The sequence below is a fragment of the Protomyctophum bolini genome (assembly GCF_963924005.1).
Source record: "Protomyctophum bolini genome assembly, chromosome: 3".
NCBI lineage: Eukaryota > Metazoa > Chordata > Actinopteri > Myctophiformes > Myctophidae > Protomyctophum > Protomyctophum bolini.
Genome location: NC_137864.1, coordinates 15472691 through 15493085, shown reverse-complemented (window position 1 = coordinate 15493085; position 20395 = coordinate 15472691). Strand labels below are relative to the sequence as shown.

General features: G+C 42.3%; 1 protein-coding gene across 2 annotated transcripts; it reads right to left on the bottom strand.

Moving 5' to 3' along the window:
• Positions 1–2326: 2326 nt before the first annotated feature.
• Positions 2327–20012, bottom strand: ncapg (non-SMC condensin I complex, subunit G). 2 transcript variants are annotated; one of them, XM_080756509.1, is made up of 22 exons: positions 19937–20012; positions 19504–19621; positions 18313–18531; positions 17976–18204; positions 17569–17714; positions 17298–17382; positions 16286–16481; positions 15981–16130; positions 15044–15184; positions 14536–14659; positions 13608–13697; positions 11157–11345; positions 10206–10316; positions 9943–10062; positions 9207–9449; positions 8041–8222; positions 7638–7803; positions 6908–7075; positions 6024–6147; positions 3563–3610; positions 3254–3323; positions 2327–3164 (listed from the first exon to the last, which is right to left on the bottom strand). In XM_080756509.1, the coding sequence occupies exons 2-22, from the start codon at positions 19609–19611 to the stop codon at positions 3023–3025; spliced, it is 3051 nt and encodes a 1016-aa protein (XP_080612635.1). In that variant the 5' UTR covers positions 19612–19621; positions 19937–20012; the 3' UTR covers positions 2327–3022. The 2 variants fall into 2 exon arrangements, with proteins under 2 accessions (XP_080612635.1, XP_080612636.1); XM_080756510.1 differs by having other exon boundaries at positions 19504–19616; positions 19937–19987.
• Between the last annotated feature and the right edge of the window lie 383 nt (positions 20013–20395).

Below are 20395 nucleotides of genomic sequence, written 5' to 3'. Positions count from 1 at the left end.
TTTCAACCCTTTTCATGTCAAGGCCCATTATTTATTTGGCAAACCACGTACCACCATAGTCTCACCGACCTAGCTCTGGCCCATAGCTCTATAAAATGTTTTGTTGATAAGATTTTGTCCACAATTCCATGTGGCAAATATCACAATATAATATGATCAAAATAACAATTCTTCAATTTCGTTTTTTGATTGATTGATTGAAATATTTATTAACAGTTTGCAGAATTACAGTACATTTCAAGCACAAACTCAATACAAAGACTGTTAACTGTGAGTGGACGACCCAATTAAGCATTACACTTGTTTACAACAGGGTCCACATTGTTCAATTCATCAAAACATTTAGAGACGTACAATCGTCTACATTCTCTAATAGACAATAGTGTAGACTTGTTGTACATTAAGTAATGCAGATTGATGGGTACCGGTATTTTCTTAATTATGATTTTTTGTTTCATATTTTATGTTCACATCTTATTACTATGTTAAAAAATACCTTGTAAATCTTCTTGTATCTGGTGCACAGGACTGCCCTGTCACCCAGTGATGTCATATCAATATTTGCGTGTGTATTCATTCCACTATCAGCTGTCACCCACTCCAGATTGTCCATTGTACCGAAGGAAAATAAGATTAAATGGAAAACAACATGACAACAACTTTGCCCTTAAAGATGAGGATAAAAATACACTCTCACCCCATGAGATAAAGAGTCATCAACAGAATCCTAATCACGGAACGTGATTAAAGTAAAAAACAGGATTCAGACGATCGGACGCCCATGACAGCTTGATAACACCTTACTCTGATGGGACCTTTCAACCTATTGAAATGTGACAGCTGAATTCTGAATCTATGACATGTTTTTCAGTATATATGTTTGTGCAAAATGATGTGACTTTTATTCAGAGCACTTAGGAGAATTCTCTCTCCGCTATTCTTTACATTTGTACACGCTCTGGATCTGAAGAAAAACTAACTAAACTTAAGAAATAGAACTTGTCTTGTGTCAAAGTCCTTTCAGGTCTTTTGCACTACTCCAAGTTTCACTAGAGTTCCTCTTTTGGGTTTTTGATACTTTGGGTTCTCACTTTTCCAGTGAAGATTCATAAGGTTGAGGTATCTGGTCTTTTTGGCTATTTTAATAGCCTCACTCAGATTTATCTGTCACAGATGTTTAACAATTATTTTACTCTTGAGAGCGTAAAATGAAACCAAATGGACCGTTGCTGGTTTGGAGTTAAAGATCTAAACTAAGGGAATCCCTTCAGGGACCACTGGTTTAAAACCACTGTTGCCTGTAGACATATACTGTACTAAACAGAGCTGCTACACAAATTAACTTTTAAGCTTTTTTTTCTTTGCATACTATTTAAATAGTTTTGAGGAAAAGTGGCAAATTGAGTGGCAAAGTTAATTTGATGTTGTTTAAAGTTATTTAATGCAATCAAATATGACTTTTCTGTTTGGATGTATGGGCTGTCAAGGCCAGAAAGTAGTTTTTGCCACTCAGGCGTTCCAGCATAACTTCCGGGTATGCTGATGTCACACGCATACACTCTATTCTTTCAAAAAGCTTTATACCCTGTAGTGTACATGTAAGGCTATATAACGATGCAATGTGACATAGCTCCGTTTACTCAATGCTGTACCCCATCCAACTATACTTTCCACATGGTTTTATTATATTTTTTGACACTTGCTTTGGCAATGTAAACGTTAACCCAAAAGAAGCAACTGGGCTAAAAAAGAATCTTGGAGGCCCGGGCCACCTGCGTGGTGATCTGGGGACCAACCAGATTACCTGATCACACACCTGATCACCAGATCACACGCCTGAGCCTATATTTGTATTTCTTTAAATGTCCTGACTTCTGATTAATTGAAAATAGAGGTCCCTGATGTAAACAAGTCTTAGTTCTTTTTCTGGTTGTATCCTCTTAGCAAATGTTGTATTGACCTGTACTTTCCTTGAACTGTACCCATTCTACAAACTGTTAACATTTTCAATCAAACTTTACAAAAAAAGAAGCCCAAGGTCGCTTATAATAAGCAGACATGGCAACACTTGCCCTACTGTAAAGCCCTGATTGGATGTGCACCATGTTGGCACACAAAATAGCAGAAATAGAAAATAAATAATATCTAATTTTCAGAGCAAGCGAGAGGCTCGGTTTCTCTGCTCGGTCCGAGCCAACCATAGACACGTCCGTTTTTAAGTAGAAGGATCAATACCACAATGTAGATACTCAAGACAAAGTACGAAAAATAAGTCATTATGAACAATGTTCCAAATTTTGACAATTACTTTATTCCCCTACCCCCTCAAATTTCCTCCAATGGAATTCCAATAGGCAAATCTTAGATTGCATCATATAAGAACTGTGTTCCAAAAATAAATCACCAGGCAATTTTATTCATATGGATATGAAGCATCAGTGTAAGTTTGTTTTTCTTTTCCCAAACAGACATCAATAGCTGATTACCGGTAGTTTATTTTTGGAACAGTTCTTATGCCGTGATCTATTCCAATACAAAAAAATTACTCTGCAGCCCAGAGGTAGTCGGAGTCAGAGTGTAGAGTAGGAGAGTAGCGACACGCTTTGATCTCAACACAAAGCAGGTGCCTATGGGCTATAGTTCCAAACATTGCTCCTACCTCCTATGGCTGGACGTCAGAGTGACGTCAAGCATCCACTTTGAAAACCCCTGGAATATGACACTGGCACAGGAATAACTAATACTTTGTGCAAATGGTCCAAGAAGTTTAGTATATAGTCATTTTTATTATTCCTTATATTTCTTCAATATTGATTAAAACAAAATGTGATTAAATGTTTATTTATTTTGTATGTTATGTTGCCAAACATCCATTGCACAGCTCTTAAACCAGGAAATGTTTCAGCTACATTTATATATTCATAAAGAGGCAACTGGAGCCATTAAAAAGGCAAATACAGTTTAAAGTATAACGTTTTATATTGTACAGGGTGCTATAATTGAACAAAAGTTAATTCCAACTTCAATTGGAATTGGCCTCTTGGTCAATAAGTGGGTTGAAGTCCAGCTTGGTCTTTTCTAGAGCAATTGTCTTGGCCCTCCGAGACGGGCGTGTGGACAATGATAGAGATTCTGGAACAGCTTCTGGAACATTCTCGCCATCACTGAGAAGAAAAATAATAATAATAATAATTTGGATAAAGAAAGGGTCATGTAGACATAATGGATATAGAAAGAGGAATAGAAAGCTCACCTCTCTTCCGATGAATCTGCTCTTCTGCTATTCTTTCTGGCCCCTTTGGCTGTGGAAGCTTTTCTCTGGCCTGCACACACACACACGCATTTAAAAACTCACATTACCTCCATATGTGGTGTGAACTATTACTGTAGATGAGAACAGAATGCAGGTCCACAAATCCCACCCATGTGAAGTGAGCGGTGCAATTTATCTTGAAGATGACATGGACCCACATGATAATCACAGTAACTGTGCCGCTACCGACTAATACATATTGACCGTACAAAAATATTATAATACATTTTAGTGTCTAGTCTACATTACCTCTTTTGGCCCTCTTGACAGATTTAGATGCATCTTCTGTTCCAGCCTCTGGAAATATAGCAGAGAAACAAAACAAGTTAATTTCTTCTGACACACACACACACACGACTTAAGTCCTATTTTATACTGTTGCATGACAGCGTGATGCAAAAGTAGCCAATCTGCAAGCTCACAACGCTTTGCATCACAGCACGTTGTGGTGGGCTTTTTTTTTTTAAGATTTTGAAGAAATTGTAAAACGTTGGCTATAATCACATGACCAAAAAGAGATAAGATAAGTTTTCAAAGTAGTGTTAAACTAACTGGTGCACTCTGCATGGTTTGGTTAAAGATGGGGTGCATCCTTTCAGGCTATGGGACGTTAGTGTCTGCATGGTTAAAGATGGGGTGCATCCCTTCAGGCTATGGGACGACGGGACGTTAGTGTCTGCATGGTTAAAGATGGGGTGCATCCCTTCAGGCTATGGGACATTAGTGTCCCATAGCCTCCAAGGCCACTGTGAGGAATCTGGGGGTTACCTTTGATCAAGACTTGTCTTTCAAATCTCATATCAAACAAATCTCAAAGAATGCTTTCTTTCACCTGCGAAATATTGCAAAGGTCAGGCACATCCTGTCCAAAAATGACGCAGAAAAACTTGTCCACGCCTTCGTCACCTCAAGGCTGGACTACTGCAATTCGCTATTATCAGGCTGCCCAGGCAAGTCTCTGAAAAGCCTACAGTTAGTTCAAAATGCTGCGGCGCGTGTGTTGACAGGTACCAGAAGAAGAGACCATATCACTCCTTCACTGGCCTCCCTACACTGGCTCCCGGTCAAATACAGAATAGAGTTCAAAGTTCTTCTTCTCACTTACAAAGCCCTCAATGGTCAGGCACCACAATATCTCAAGGATCTCATTGATCCCTACAAACCAAATAGAACAGCAGTGCGTTTGCAATATGCAAACATGCTTACTGTTCCAAAAATATCAAAAGTTACAATAGGAGGCAGGGCGTTTAGGTCCCAGGCACCGCAGCTGTGGAACCTTCTCCCGGCTTCGGTCCGTGGGGCTGACACGCTCTGCACATTCAAGACAAGGTTGAAAACCTTTCTCTACGACAAAGCCTATGGCCAGACTTGTCTCCGGGTCTAGCTGGATACCATGGTCGTACATTGTTGTGTGGGTTTGTCTCCCAGCAGTACTTGTAATATACACTATATAGGCTCCAGTAAGGCCTGCCACTAATCCAGCATCCGGGGAATCTCTCCCCGGAGTCTCTTTTCGTCCTCCCCGTCGCAGTTCTGTGGACCTCTAATATTAACCCCCAACTGACTGCCGAGTGTGACCGTGGATCAGGCCTCTTCATGGAGCCCACCAGAAGTGTGACCTGGACCCGGCCTCACAGAGCTCGACCTGGACCAGATGTGGACCAGACCCCTCCACGGAGCCCACCTGCCTATTCTCTGTCTTTTCTCTCTGTCTATCTCTCTCTCTCTCCCTCTACCCCCCCCCCCCGACACGGTCAAGGCAGATGGCCGCCCACCCTAGAGTCGGGTTCTGCCTGACGTTTCTTCCTAAAGGGGAGTTTTTCGTTACCATTGTCGCAATGTTGCTTGCTCTGGGTGGATCTTTGTTGGTTGTAAAGTGTCTTGAGACAACTTGTTGTGATTTGACACTATAATAAAATTGAATTGAAATTGAATTGTCTACACTACATCCGCACGTGGAGTCAGTTTGTTTACAAGAGAGACAGATGGCCAGCAAAGCATGTCAGTGGCTAACCTATAATGTTTTCAGATACATATTTTAGCGTGCCGATTACGTTTAAAATGAGTAATACACTGTCTGGATGTCATCTTGAATGAGATTAAAATAAAATTTAAAGTGGTTCTAAAAATCAAAATCAGCTGTGTTTGAAGGAACGTGCAGCAATGGGAATCAAACTGAAATCAAGATTTTTATATTCATGCAGCACGATTATGTTCAAAGGAAGTAATTAAATTTGGACTTTTATGGACTTTTATTCTTGATATAAAAATTGAAATTCTCCCATTGTTTCGGCATCTGTTACGATCACAGATATGCTCTAAAAGTGTGAAAAACTTAATTTTCATTCAAGACCAGGAACGCATCTGTGTCACCTCAGCATTTAACCACTTTAACCATTATTTTATACTTTAGCTGTTGAAAAATCTTGTAAACACATGCAAATCTTTGAATATATATTCTTTCACAGTGAACGTTTTACATAGCCTACATTTGCTTTTGGGGGTCCCTGGAACAACATATTTTCAGATGGGGGTCGGCGGCCAATTACATATCATTTTTGGGGTCCTTGACATAAAATAGTTTGAGAACCACCGATATAGAACAAATGTCATGATTTAGAAGACATTTGTAGAATCTGGTCTCAGGTCTCAATGGGTTAAGCGAATGCATATTGCCACAGTGTGTATGAGAAGAGGTTTGTTTGTGTACCGTCCGCATTAACATCCAATGGCTGTAGTGCGGTGGCGTTGAGGAACTCAGTCTGCTCTTTAGAATCTACCAGCTGATCAACCACCTTCTCAATAGCACGGAGACAAGTCCGTTCCTTCACCACCTGACGTCCAGAGAGTTGAAGAGAAGTAAGTAAGTACACAAATAGACATTCCTATAATATGACAATCAAAGGCAAATTCATTGGAATAGTATACAGTATGTGATGTGATGATTCTCATTTAAAAAGGCAACAGTGCTTTGCCTTTAACTCATTGGAGTGCTGTGCACCGCCCAAAAGCCCCATGAATAAAGGCTCCAGGGGGTGTTAGAAAATAGTTAAAAATAATAAATGGGAGGTGTGATGTACAGTAGGTGTGAGGGCCGCTATGTGGACCAAACCTCTAGTGTGTGTGTGTCAATATGTATGTACAGTATGAGTATGAGGAACATGTATGAGTGCGGGGCCTGGCCCTCAACAACTGCAATACCACTGGTTGACCTACCTTCAAGTGGCAGTACATTACAGAGTGGAGTACAGTACAGTATGAGTACAGTAAGAGTGCAGTACAGTCTACAGTACTGTCTTAGAGTACAGTATTAGTACACCAACACTGATGGGGTCATCAGTAGGGGACTAAGTCGGTAGGAGACCCTTCTACTCCGGTCATCAAATTAATCGGCTAAGGAATGCGACAAAAACAAATGTCCAGGAATTCAAGACTTAATCGACAATGGGTGTGTAATTGTTAGAAAATAAGTCGTTTTTGTTTGGGTGATGTACCCCTTTAAACCAATTTTAATATAAGATAAGATTTGAACATTTTTAATAAACCAAAAATATGAGATCAAAATAAATGGTTTGGCTGAGTATCTGCGCATACCTGTGAGATCTGGTGCAGCAGCAAAAGCAGGTCTTGTCTGGTGGTCTCATCTGGGCTGAGGTCCAGGTTGTTTAGAGTGCTGGCATAGAGACGCACCTCAGGAGCTGTAGGGTCCTTCAGAATCTCACCACAGAGGCGGGCTGCCAGGTAGTCATGGACACACACCTCCTGAAGACAGACAGGCAGGTGTGCTTTAGTTCATTAACACCTTATTTGCCCGGGTTATTTAATCCTTTAAATTATAGTGCCAAGTCGATTTATGGCAACGGCGCACTTTTACCGACGGACCGGATGTTGTTCCGGATGTGGCTGTAGCAGCTAGATGACGTAGCCAAACCACTTCCGATGCGATAGACATCAACGGGAGGTAAGAATAAATCTATCGCGACTAGCGACTGGACAGCAGAGGGCTGTCTAACATGCACTCATTTTTAATCAATACAACTACGCTAATCCTTGAACTATTCACACTCTGTAGGCCTAGTTATCTTGCATGATAGCCATATTTTATTTCAGCGGTGTTATGTTAAGTTGTGACCGAATATAGTCAAAATGTGAAAATTGCCCATCATACATTTTAATGAGAATAAAGAATAGAATCCAAATGTGATTTTACATTTGTGCAAATTAGCGCCTTTCCAAATGAATACAATCTTGTGGTAACAAATTCAAAGAAATTCCAATGGTTATTTGCCCTTTTTAAGAGGTCACATAAGGCAAGTTACCTTACCTCGGTATTAGTTGAGGGTTTAATAAGTGCACTTGAGCGAGTCAAGTTGACCAACAGCTCGACAACATTGTTTACGTCAACCTCGGCTAGTGGAGATGTGGCTGGAGCGTTCATCAGAGTCCTCACTGTAGGCAGCAAACACTCCTCTACCACCTCCTGGTGGGCCCTGAGACACACACAACATTTGGTTTTTGAATTTCCATTTCTGATAAGCAGTAAGCTATATAGGCTCCGATTACAATAAAGTTTATTGTTAAACTGTAAAATATCCTGCCTCCATTCCACATTGATTACACATTTGAGGGATCAGTGCAAAGAATGTGACACACACTCCCCAATATCAATCCTGGCCCAATACTGTAAATAACTTATCGGGTAGTCTCTAAGAGAAATCAACACAAACCTGCTCTCGCGGGCATAGAGCTGGAAGAAGACACCAAGACAGTGTCGTAGGCGAGTGTCATCCTCTGTGACGGGGTTGTACCACAGCAAGATAAGACGAGACAGCATCTTGGCACTGGAGATGCGGCCAGTGTACATGAGCTTCGCCAGGCCTTCTGCCGTTTCTGTACGCAGGTCAGACACCTGGGTATGAATTATGAAAGACACAAAATAAAATCTCACAACTGAAAAATGTTGCCAGGCCAAGTCCTAATATGGAATTTGTGAAACAGCATGAAAGGAGCCAACACACACTAGCCCTGTGTGACCTACACACTTAAAAGAGGGGTGCAATGGCTTTTTGGGGCATTCTATTTTTAAGTTTCACTCTGAAACAGAAAGCTGTGAACCAATGAGAACGTCACATCCTTCAGTGTATGGGACGCATCTCCGCTACATGCACTGCACAACATCACGTGTGCGTTGAGTTTGTTTACAAGTTACAGAGAGACGGGCAGCAAAGCTAGTGGCTTCACTGGCTTAGTTAACTTATTTCTAACCTATAATGTCTGGATGTCATCATGGATGAGATTAAAAACGTAGTAGTTCTATAATCAAAACCAGCTGTGTTGGAGGAACGCGCAGCAATGGGAATAAACCAGGTGAATTAAATCAAGATTCATTTGTATGTATGCAGGCCTCGAAACATCATCACGCAGCACGTTTTCGTTCAAAGGAAGTAATTAAATTTTCATTTTTGATAGAAAAATACACGGATGGAAATCTTCCCATTGTTAGGCATGTCCAAATTGTCCATATATATGACGACCACAGATATGCTCTAAAGGTGTGACAATTTCCATACGTCTTTAACACTATGTAAAATGACGCTATGTTTTGGTAGCCATACAGCTATTATCAGTTGAAGAAATTGCAGATTGAGGCGTTAATGATTGCGGTTATGAAATATCTGAGATCATTAGGGGTTTCTAGAAGACTGAAATAACTAATAGACTATTTACAAGCTTAAAACAGTGTTGTAAGCTTGTAGATAGCCTAGTTTTGGTGCACGACACACTTCTATAGAAGACATGCTGACTTCTATGGACGGAGAACTTTAATCCATGAAAACAGAAAGGTTAAAGTCTTCTCTTTTATACTTTTATATAACAAAGAAGGCAAGCTAACCTCACTGTCCAGGAACTCTGATAGCATGAGAAGGATGCTCTGTGCCGTGTCCTCGTGGCTCTTCTCCTCCGCTGCCGGAGCCTCAGCGTCTTCCTGTCGGTCTGTGTCTGGGGAGTGGGGGGGCAGGCCTGTCTGAGGAGCAGCCGGTGTGGCGGAGAGGAGTTGGAAGCCAAAGAGGAGCAGCAGGTCGATGATGGCCCGCAGAGCACTGATGCGGATCTTAATCTCGTCCAATTGGGCAATCTACATACACACATACACAGTCACACACACACACAGTCACACACACACACACACACACACACACACACACACACACACTTTACATGTCTGTATTTGTGTTACATTTACAGCAATATTATTTATGTGTGTGATGGTCAAGATTTGTGATTGTTTTGTCTGACTTACTCTTAGATTAAAGCAACAGAAAACAATTATGTGCAGCTACACAGCAGTAACAAGGATAGCAGATAAGTACAGATTCAACAATATAATTCTGATTCAGAGGGCTACGATTCGATTATAAACCACTCGATTCTAATGCATGATTTATACTTTGCCCTCACTGTGTGACCAATAAACAAAGTGCTTTCTAAAGATCCCATAATGAAAACAGATTAATTTACGAATTTTGTGAATGGATTCATCCATGTCCGTTGTCCACATTGCGATTAATCTATTAATCTATTTTATTTTCCACCCTTAACATCAACTTATGAGCTTCTGTTCACATTACCTGCAGCAGCAGAACCATGTGTGTGTTAGCCAGCTCTTTGCTGTGCAGAGAGCCGGTTCCCAAACACAACACCGCCATGTTACGGACCGCTGGGTGGGCGTTGGCTATACTGGGCAGGATCTGACAGGAGTAGAGGGATATTAATGTTATTGCATTTGAATATTTGACTTCTGTAACACATTATGTTCAACAAAACTAGTGAATGTGCCGAAGTCTTTCATTCTAAATGAATGCATTAGTCAGGTTACAATTGTTGTATTTACCAATGATAACATTAGTTCACTTGTGGTGGGCCCCATACTCGTTTTGATGTTCATCTGTTTCATCAGCTCGCACAACATTGTCAGACACCTCAGAAGAGTCTCTGGATCATTCTGGAATAGACCACATAGCCACATTAAACCAAACTCGAAAACACATGCCTGGGCCATTTATAATCCGTACAAAAAGGTGAGCCATGTGGCGATCCAATAACTGGGTGGCTGGCTACTGGGTAGCCTAGTAGCACATGGGCTCTGATGCCTGACAGGGCACTGGGTAGCCTAGTAGCACATGGGCTCTGATGCCTGACAGGGTACTGGGTAGCCTAGTAGCACATGGGCTCTGATGCCTGACAGGGCACTGGGTAGCCTAGTAGCACATGGGCTCTGATGCCTGACAGGGTACTGGGTAGCCTAGTAGCACATGGGCTCTGATGCCTGACAGGGCACTGGGTAGCCTAGTAGCACATGGGCTCTGATGCCTGACAGGGTACTGGGTAGCCTAGTAGCACATGGGCTCTGATGCCTGACAGGGCACTGGGTAGCCTAGTAGCACATGGGCTCTGATGCCTGACAGGGCACTGGGTAGCCTAGTAGCACATGGGCTCTGATGCCTGACAGGGTACTGGGTAGCCTAGTAGCACATGGGCTCTGATGCCTGACAGGGCACTGGGTAGCCTAGTAGCACATGGGCTCTGATGCCTGACAGGGGGTGCCCGGTTTGGGTCCCCTCCCGACACATAATTTGCTGCATTTCTATCTCATCTATCAAAACTGTGTGTCAAATAAAGGCAAATTATTTTTTAAATAAAGATCGAAAAAAGAAAATGCCCAACTACTTAGATAACCCCGGGCGTTTCGGCATGTTAAGATATAAACTATATAACTTAAGTTATGGAAGGAGAACAGCCACCAGCATGGAATAGAGGCAGTGGTCTTACACGTCGTTTGTACCTTCTCAGTGCGGTTCTCCTTGTCAGTGGGTTGGTTGCTTTCTGCCATTTCCTGGATGATCTGGTTCCGGCAGTTCTCCAACTCAGTGATGGAGACCTTTAGCTCAGCCGCACGGCTGAAGTCCTGGGCTGCAATAGACTCCTCCAGGGCCTCCTTGGTCTCCAAGGCACGCACTTTGACTTCCGCTAACTGAGATACACGTTAAGGGGGGGGGGGGGGGGGGGGGGGGGGTGTGTGTGGACACATTATTAGCCCAGAATAGGCGGACTCACCTCTGATAGCTACAAGGATGGAAAGAACAGAATAAACAGAGTATATCCAACACTAGCTGAACCCCTGGGCATATTTACACTCTTCTACAGTCTGGCAAGCCTCCTAGAGGGCTAGCTTTTACAGCCATTAGCAGGAACGGAGAGGGAAAGTGGAAGAAAAATGGTGGTGAAGGGAGGGGGGTGCATTATCATTAAGCTCCTGGGTTAAGATGGATTTCTACAGGACCACTTTTCACTCCTTACCAGAAGAGGAGTAAGATAGGGTGAGAGAAGGATATTAAGGGATGGGCATGTGGGCACAGATCACATCCCATATACAGTAAAGTTACACAAGATTATATGTACCGGTATTAGGTTTTGGCTCCTCTTTGACATTGTAGCAAAAATATAATAGCAATTGAATCTTTGTGTACATCTGTGTGTATGTGTTTGTGTACAATTTATAAAGTGAAATGTTGGAATCCTGTGTGTGGGATCTGTGTTTAATTATACCGGTACTAGCCTGGAAACCAGACGAAAGCAAAATCCTTTGGGAGATTGGACTGGCACTCCTCAGTTTGAATTGCAGTTCACTCAATCACTCAATCCAAGAAAGATCTCCATGGGCCGAATTTGGCATGCCAGTTGAATATCACTGGCTAACACTGGTTAACAGAAATCTCTCCAGTTTGGCATCCTATAAATGGTGTGTGTGCACACCGTTGTAGGTCCTGCAATGATATAAGTCTATGGGCTCAATTATATACGTAGGTCATATGGTATGACTAAACCCCTGCGGTAATACAGAATTTGGCCTCGCTCTGCGCCCTTTCGTATTATGGAAGCCGTGTTGAACGCACACACATATGGCATACCACGACCACGTTCCTGAATATTTTAGACGGGTTAGACGATTCTGGGAACATTACGCATGGACTGCCAGCCTATGCTGCATGCGTACTCGCAGTTCCATTCCGATCTGAAAGGTAGGTATAGGTGCCATTGCAAAGGCTTAGTTATTCATTTATGAATCAAATGAACTAGAATAAAGCTTTTTACAGCCGTTTTTCATGCTTAGAACAGAAACAAATGAAGGGATATGTGTCTGCTAATAGCCCCCTCCCTCCCATATTGCCTACATAGCTGTCATGACTTTCCAATTAACACTGCAAGTTACTTAACAAAATAGAGACATAGGCCTACAAGCTATGCACATCATGGCTGTGACAGCTTGTGGATCTGTTCTTTTGAGGCACAAAGGTGACAGCATGCAGTGCAATAGGAATAATTAACCCAAATGTGACAAAGTCATGTCATGTCTATGGTGCCTGCCTGCAGAAATGTAATACCACTCGCACGCTATTAAAGCAAAGGGCGCATATCGTACGTGAGATCAGCTGACTGTTAAAGGGAATAGTACGGCCATGTTGATTGGGTAGATGGCGGCGACGCCTTAAACACTCCCATGACTAATTCAAGACCGTTTTGCGCACACCACGGGTGTCGGAAAGCACATCTTACCGTGCTCATAATTACAATGACATTGGCCACGCCTCCATCTCTTAAAATCTGTCATATTATATGACGTTCATAATTGAGCTCTATGTGTAGTATGCAGCCAACAAGCTGACTGGTGGAGATCATTGTCCCAGTGCCTGCTGGTCTGGGCTTTGAGGCTATATGACTTGCCAGATGATATTAGCTGCTTCAAGTACTTGGTTGGGGTCCTTGATCATCTTAATGGCTTTACATAGCAATAAACCACCCAGGCTGAGGCTTGTCTTGTGATAAACCTCAAGAAGTGTTTTTGCATTTACTAATGACTGCTATTTGCATTTACTAATGACGGCTATTCTAATTTGTTTGAGAATTTGTTTGAGGACACATTGTCTGTTAGAAACAGCCACGTCACAAAATATAGCAAACTGCACACTGGATCCAGATTCCAGCTACAAACTAAGTATTCTTTATTACCACCAAGGTGATGTTTCAAGCAGTCTAAGAAGGGCTACAAGGCTTAAAACGTCACCTTGGTGTTTGGTGGCAATAACAAAAACACCATGGAGCTGAATCCGGGGTGCAGACTATGTTTTTCTTCATGGTAGACCAACGAATATTAAATATAAAACATTGTTTTTTCTTACCAAATTCCTAGTAACAGATGAGTGAGACCAAGGAATTGAAGTTGTGAGTTCCTTACCTTGACCTGCTGCCTGCGTCTCTCATCCTCGTTCACAGGCTGACTCACTTCCATGATGGGTTCCCTCACATCCGAGATGATTTCGGCCACCTGAGAAACACACAGTTCACACATCAGAATCAGTGCCACTGACATCATCATCAGTAGACCACGCATACAACCATTGTGTTAGGTGTACTGGACAGGTATTTTTATATGGTGGTCCATTTGCAAGCATGCCGACAAAGAAAAACTAAGATGTGGTGATTGTTTTTGATAATGGGTCACACACACTGAATTGTTAGTGTTGACACCTCCACTTACAAGAGTGGGAAAAGCAGATCAGTCTGGACTGAATGGATGTTGCTACGTGGCTGTACAGAGATCAGTCTGGACTGAATGGATGTTGCTACGTGGCTGTACAGAGATCAGTCTGGACTGAATGGATGTGCTACGTGGCTGTACAGAGATCAGTCTGGACTGAATGGATGTGCTACGTGGCTGTACAGAGATCAGTCTGGACTGAATGGATGTTGCTACGTGGCTGTACAGAGATCAGTCTGGACTGAATGGATGTGCTACGTGGCTGTACAGAGATCAGTCTGGACTGAATGGATGTGCTACGTGGCTGTACAGAGATCAGTCTGGACTGAATGGATGTGCTACGTGGCTGTACAGAGATCAGTCTGGACTGAATGGATGTTGCTACGTGGCTGTACAGAGATCAGTCTGGACTGAATGGATGTGCTACGTGGCTGTACAGAGATCAGTCTGGACTGAATGGATGTTGCTACGTGGCTGTACAGAGATCAGTCTGGACTGAATGGATGTGCTACGTGGCTAATAGGCTATACAGAGATCAGTCTGGACTGAATGGATGTGCTACGTGGCTATACAGTGACAGAGTGGGTGTATAATCTTCTGAGTGAGAGAGTCCAGTGAAACTCACAATCTGTATGCGTCTGTGGTCGTCAGGGATGAGGTTGAGTAGTTTCTCAGTGAGAAGGGACACCAGAGAAGGAGGGGTCTGAGGCAACGCCAACATCTCCTGCAGCACAGCCAACACACGCTTCCTACAAACACACACGCAGAAGGGGAATCCCAGTCAGCACGACTGCCTGCAAAACGTTTGCCGACCACTATTTCCGACCCGTCTCCCCAACACATTTGCTATTCCATTTCCAACTGATCCAAACTGTGTGAATGTTTGTGCATAGATTTGTCAGTGTTTCAGCGTAGATTATTAGATGTTATAAAAATCTCTCTTCTTCAACCCTCCCCTTATATTGTGTATCTTTACATACTCCTCACTCTCTACGAACCTCTTTATAGCCATCTACTACAGTATTATTCTGTCTTATGTCTGTTAGGTCGGCGCATTACACTGAAGCAAGAGACAATATAGAAACATTTTCAAGTAAACTCAAAATATAAAACACAGTGTAAGTCTGTCTTACCTGCCACCTTCCTCATTGGTGTCTAGACAGCCGGTGAGGTGGATGAGCTGTTGTGAAATGAACTCCTTGGTCATGACCAACTCCAGCTGGTTAAAGTCTGCCCTCTGTTCCTCGGAGAGCAGTGGCACTGCCTTCAGATACCTACAAACAGCCAGAGTCATGGTCACAGGACTAGAAAAAGCAATAGTGCCCAGAACAAAGGGCAAATTAGATGCCACTCAGCTGCACAGCCACATGGACTTTGCTAGTATTTTAGATGGCCCCACTTCCTTCACATCTATGTGGTTATATGCACTATGCAGCACAAAGCTAGTAATCACACAGCACACAAACCTCAAATCCTGGCTACAAACTTGTCACTAGAAGATATTTACCAGTTGGAAATGAGATCGGTTGTCAGTCTGCTCAAGCAATTTAAAGTAAACACATTTCTAAATATCACAAAGCTTAAATGATGGCTTAAGTTAGACGTGAATATGAAAGTTAACTTAATAAACAGACCGATGGAAGGGGCAATTTAAGCAAGACTGAATGTTTTTTTTGTTGTTAAATGACTGAAGTCCCTAATATTGGTTGACAATGTTCCACAAGAAAAAGCATCCATTGCTCCTTCGGCAGGTCATATTAAGTCCTCTATCAAAGCCACAATTTAGCAGGTTAATTTACTTAAAATATTAGGCTGTGTTAGCTGGCGTGGTGTAAGCATTAAGCTAGCCACTCAGTTACATACAGAAAGAACGGTTCAGAGAACACCGGTCCTGCCTTCAGATACCTGGGGTCACAAGTCACAATCACAACACATTTATTTTGGACAACTATGTCAGTGAATTATAAAAAATGACGACTTTCAAAATATGAATGCTAGAACAGGTGGTCTAATTGGGCTTTTCATAAAAAAGAAATGCCCACTTTAGAATATCTCGGACCGTTATCTCACCCATAAAGGTAGGAGGCGTAGGTGGCAGCATCTGGCAGTACTTGCTCCAGCATCTCCTCACCCTCGTCTCCTTTACTCTTGATGAACTCACACAAAGCCCTCCAATACAGCACTCTCTCACAGCTCAGAGATTCTTCTGGGATCGCTTTCCTGTTGAAAACACACAAACACACACACACACAATCACTTTCCTCTGAGGAATTAATCACTTCAGTGAGAATGAAAATAAGATGGGAGACATTTACACACGCCTGTGTGTGTGTGTGTGTGTGTGTGTGTGTGTGTGTGTGTGTGTGTGTGTCTACCTGTTGTCCAGCAGCAATGTGTTGTTTTGCAGCAGTTCATCGGTGGGAGTGTTAGTGAAGATGGCTTTCAGTGTGTCCAGGGCTGTCTGGGCACAGTTCTCCACATCAAGCTTGTGGAGGACTTCCACCACATCCCCACCCATCAGCTTCAACCAGGCCGGCAGGATACGGGAACTAACTACCTCCCTCACAGCCTCTGGAGGACACATGGATTAAAGCAAAAATCACACCACTGAAAGATGTTGCTAGGCCAAGTTCTAATATGTAATTTGTGAAACAGCGTGAAAGGAGCCACCACACACTAGCACCGCGTGTCCTACACACTTCAGACAATATATAAAATGTAAGATGTTTTGGTAGCCATACAGCTGAAGAAATTGCAGATTAAGGCGTTAACCATTGTGGTTATGAAATATCTGAGATCATTAGGGTTTTCTGGAAGACTGAAATAACTAATAACGACAATAGGCTATCTAGTATCTACAAGCTTACAACCCGTTGAGCTGCGATACGTTGTAGGCTTGTAGATAGTCTATTTTTGGTGCAGCACACACTTCAAGACATGCTGACTTCTATGGAATCCAAATGACTGATATCAGTCGTGGCGACTGAGAACTTTAATCCATGAGGACAATCAGACAAATAGGACAGGTGGTTAAAAAACACACCTGTGTGAAGTGAGCGGTGCAACTATACATTTATTGTAGTAGTGCACTGTGCTCTCTACTGTACTGCCACTTTACTCTGCTGGCCACTTTAGGTGGTGCAGCTTTCCGTGCTTGGACATGCACACAGGGACAGGGACAGACATACGGACACATGTGAAGTGAGGGGCACTCTTATCATCGTACAGTACATCATCATACATCATCTCACTCCGGCATATCTGAATTTGCGTCCTCACCTTCATCTTCAATGTTTGTGTTACACAATGTTTGTGTTTACACACACAAACACTCAAACTTGAGAGCACTTTTGGTTGTCACACTCATGACACACACACAGTACCAACCTGAGGAGTCGTGAAGGCCCTGTTGCAGTAGGCTGACTCTCTGTGCAATGCTCAGAGCTTTGATGTGAACTTTTTCAGCCAGAACCTGAAACAGCATGCAAATCACCACATTTACATTTCTAATCAGACAGCAAGCACAAAATTGGAATGTGTTACAGCCGGTAACTATAACTGATAAAACTCCAGACTAGCTTGCGTACATGTTACCTGGTTGGCTAGCTGGCATTGTGTGTAGTTGCCTAGTAGGCTAGCTAGCGTTATGTGTGCTTACCTGGTAGGCTAGCTTGCGGACGTTCTCCTTGATGTCCCGGGTGCGTTTGAGAACTTTGGGGAGTGAACGGGGAGACATGGCAATGCAAGACAGAACGGCACGTCGCACCTCTGCATTAGAATCATTGTCCAGTATCAACAGATAGGCTGGGAAATGGAAACAGAACATATGAAAATAAATGGATAAATACAGAAATACCTTTAATGAGTAGTACACGGTATTTTAAGGAGAAACACTTGGGACACCTAGTGACCATCGGTGTGTTTGTGCCTTACAGGCACAAGACAATGTGGTTAATTTAGTGCTGTTTACCTTGGTTGACCGAACATTTATACCAAGTAAAATACGGTATATAAATACATAAAAACAATAGTTAATCCCTTCATATTTCTGTAAACCTTGTGTACCATTGGTGGTGGGACAGTCATCCTCCCTTGGCTGCTGGAGGCGCGTCATGGCCAAGGCAGCCTGGATCCTGACATTGGGGAACTTGTCGGTGACACGGACCAACATGGCCTGATGAATGCGGTCAAACAGGTCGTCATCAATCTGGGCATTCTCTGCCATGCTGCCCAACAGCTTGTTGATCAGCTGGCACACTCGGAAACGCACCGCATGGCTGTTGGCTTTATGGGACTGGGGGGAGAGAGAGGGTGTGAAAATAACAGTGGAAAACGATCAAGGTGAGGGAGAATAAAATGGTCAGGAAGGATGATGGAAGCACGTTGATGTTGACTGTTATACCTCCAACAAGAAGTTGAAGATGAAACTCAGAAAAGGATGATCATCTTCAATGTCTTCCTCTTCCATCGACTCTTCTTCACTAGGTGGCGAAGCGAAGCTTGTGGCAAACTTGGCAACAAATTCAATTACATGTTCCACAGCAGGCTCTCGCTTGTACACAATCATGGCATACTTCAGACAGTGGACAAACTCCTCGTGGAACAATGTCTTGTCCTCTAGCTGAAGACAAAAAGCAATAAAGCATCATTAAAAAAAATAAAAACAACAAGCAGTGAATCACGTGGACAATGAGCTAATACAAATAAATGTGAATAAGTTATAAGGGCAAGGAATACATCCCAGGTGACATTAACACTATGCGATTTAAGTCAAGTCAGCTTTATTTATATCACATAGCACTTTTAAAAACAATAGAAGTTGATCCAAAGTGCTTCCCATTCACAATGACTTCATAAAATACAACAAAATTAACAACATAATAGCAATTAAGCACTACAAAAGTTAAAATGCAATCAATGACCAGAGTAGGCCATAGGTTGATTTCCCTCAGACTGAGCTGAAGGCAATGGAGAAGAGTTGGGTTTTTACTAAGGTGGATTAACTGGATTTAAACATTTCAATTTCAAGTTTTAGTTTAGTTAATTTATTTGAAAGATTATACACAGCAGTGACAGCACTGCACGTGGGTTACTAAATGTGCAATGAGTGTGAGATGTCAATGTACAACTCCTGCTCATGGGAGGCTTTTAACATAGATCCGAAAAAATGAAGTGTATATAGCTATAACAATTTGGTCCATAGAGAACTCATTCTGACGCTATTGATCAGAGCTACAAACGATACTTAGAAAAAGCATAGAATAAAGCCACAGGCTGAGTACAATCCTTCCGTCCTACTCCTACCTAATGCATACAAATGCATACAATTCAATTCAAAGGGGCTTTATTGGCATGATAAAACATATGTTTACATTGCCAAAGCAAGTGTCATAATATAATACAATAGTTGAAAATGGAGAGTATATACAGTTGGAGGGGGTACAGCATTGTGGAAACAGAGCATCATTATACATGCTATATGTACATGGACAGGGTATTAAGTCATTTTGGGACAAATAGCAACATTGTTCCTCAAAACTATTTAAATAGTATATAAAAGAAAGGGGGAGAAAAAGAAAATAAAAATACACACCTTGTTGTAGCGGCTTTTCAGGCATGCTACCAGTTTAGCCTTGTTATTGTGGCCCTTCTGAGAGCGCTGAAAGGCTTCTTGTATCTCCATTTCACCGTCAGCGGTCATCTTTTCTTTACTGGACAGTGGACAACAACCCACGTAATTTAAATATATATATATTATATGTTCAATGTTAAACAACCGTACAGCCTTTTGTGAACACTATGTTCTAACGTTAGCAGGCGGCCCCTTGTGACTCATTAACTACCGGGTAGTAGGCCCCTCTGAGAGGCTCCCTCTTGCACAACACCGAGAAAAACAATGGGGATCGCTGACAGTGAGTCAGTGACACTGACTGTAGCCTCGGAAACCCAAATTAAAAACTAACGCCTACTCACGTCTGTGTACGTCAAAATACTGAGCTTATAACACACACACAAAAAAACATTACCTTTTCAGAAATGTGTCTTTACTTCTGTTGTTGTCACTCGACGTTCGCAGTACAGTACTTCCCTTCTGCACCAACCCTACCCTGCCGCCTGTTTTCAAAATTCAAGTAAACTCGCGAGAATTGTGTGAGCTGTGTTGCCAGATGCCGTGAGAGAAATAAGCAACCAGGTATATGAAAACAAGCTAAAAAGAAGACTCTTACTTAAACCTTAAACCTTAGCCTTAAACCTATTAAACATTCACATTGGCTATTTGAAAATAGCCTATCTACAAGCTTACAACGACGCGTTCATGTGTTTGCTTGTAAATCTGCTATTTAAAAAGAAAAAGAAAATAAAAATGTGGAATATGTTCATAATTAGAACTTTAGACAACACATATATGTTTTCAGATAGTGATAACCCTGTAGCCTGCAGACAAATCTATTTATAAATGCCCATGCTCTGGGCATGCATTTCCA